This window comes from Penaeus monodon, chromosome 22 (genome assembly GCF_015228065.2).
Source record: "Penaeus monodon isolate SGIC_2016 chromosome 22, NSTDA_Pmon_1, whole genome shotgun sequence".
NCBI classification, from domain to species: Eukaryota; Metazoa; Arthropoda; class Malacostraca; order Decapoda; family Penaeidae; genus Penaeus; species Penaeus monodon.
This window is the reverse complement of record NC_051407.1, coordinates 1,630,755-1,631,556: the sequence shown is the minus strand read 5'-3', so window position 1 is coordinate 1,631,556 and position 802 is coordinate 1,630,755. Positions and strand designations below refer to the sequence as shown.

At 40.5% G+C, this 802-nt stretch overlaps 1 protein-coding gene across 3 annotated transcripts in view; it reads left to right on the top strand.

Annotated features, from left to right (window-relative positions):
- LOC119587466 (chymotrypsinogen B-like) overlaps window positions 1–457 on the top strand; it is a gene marked incomplete at its 3' end in the record, with an annotated part of 6,325 nt that extends 5,868 nt beyond the window's left edge. For all 3 annotated transcript variants that reach the window (XM_037936193.1, XM_037936192.1, XM_037936194.1), the window contains 2 exon segments: window positions 7–128; window positions 404–457. In XM_037936193.1, the coding sequence (XP_037792121.1) occupies window positions 7–128; window positions 404–457 (176 nt within the window).
- Between the last annotated feature and the right edge of the window lie 345 nt (window positions 458–802).

Genomic DNA, 802 nt, shown 5'->3' with positions numbered 1-802 from the left:
CTCCAGGTTTTGTAATAACGAAGGCCCTGGGAAGCGAAAGGGACTGGAGACTGTGCGCCTTACGTATCAGAAAGTCAGTGAAGTCATTGATAAGACAAATATCTTCTGTGTCGTCAAAGGTGTGAAAGGTGAGTCTAGATGTTGTCACTTATTTTGCAAAAAGGATAAGGGGAGTAAGAGAAAAATAAAGAGTGAAAATACTAGAGAGAAAATGGGGAGAAAAGGTGACAAGTAAGAGGGAAAACGGGGAAGAAAAGGAGAGGAAGAGATCGAAATTAAAACGAGGAAGATAGAGGCAAAAATAATATTTCGTTCTTATAATACGTTTTACAGCATTAAGTATTCAATGAACCAAACTTGGATATCTGTGAAAACCTTGAGAAAATTCCCTTTCCCCCCACAGCTTCTGGCGGAGGAGGGAGCAGCGATGCAACACAGGCATCTGGATGTGAGCAAGGTATACAGACCTCTTTGTTGTTTAACCGTTTTTTGAATGCAAATCATGCTGGTTGTATAGAATGTATTGCGAAATGCATATAGATTGATATACAGCGGGTCCATTCCTGCTATCCTTTCATCGGTAAGCATGCTTGCGAGGTACCCATCACACATTGTGTATAATCATTGACCTCCATTATACTGATATCTGAGTTGGGTTCATTTAATGTTTAATATTGCGCAAAGTTCAGATATGGAACCATTTTCCGCTCTTTCTCGTCTTGTACATATTCATCGGTATCATAAAGCAAAATTCGTCATATCGTCAATTTCAGTGTGTGCAGGCTCGACAGTTGGGGCGGCA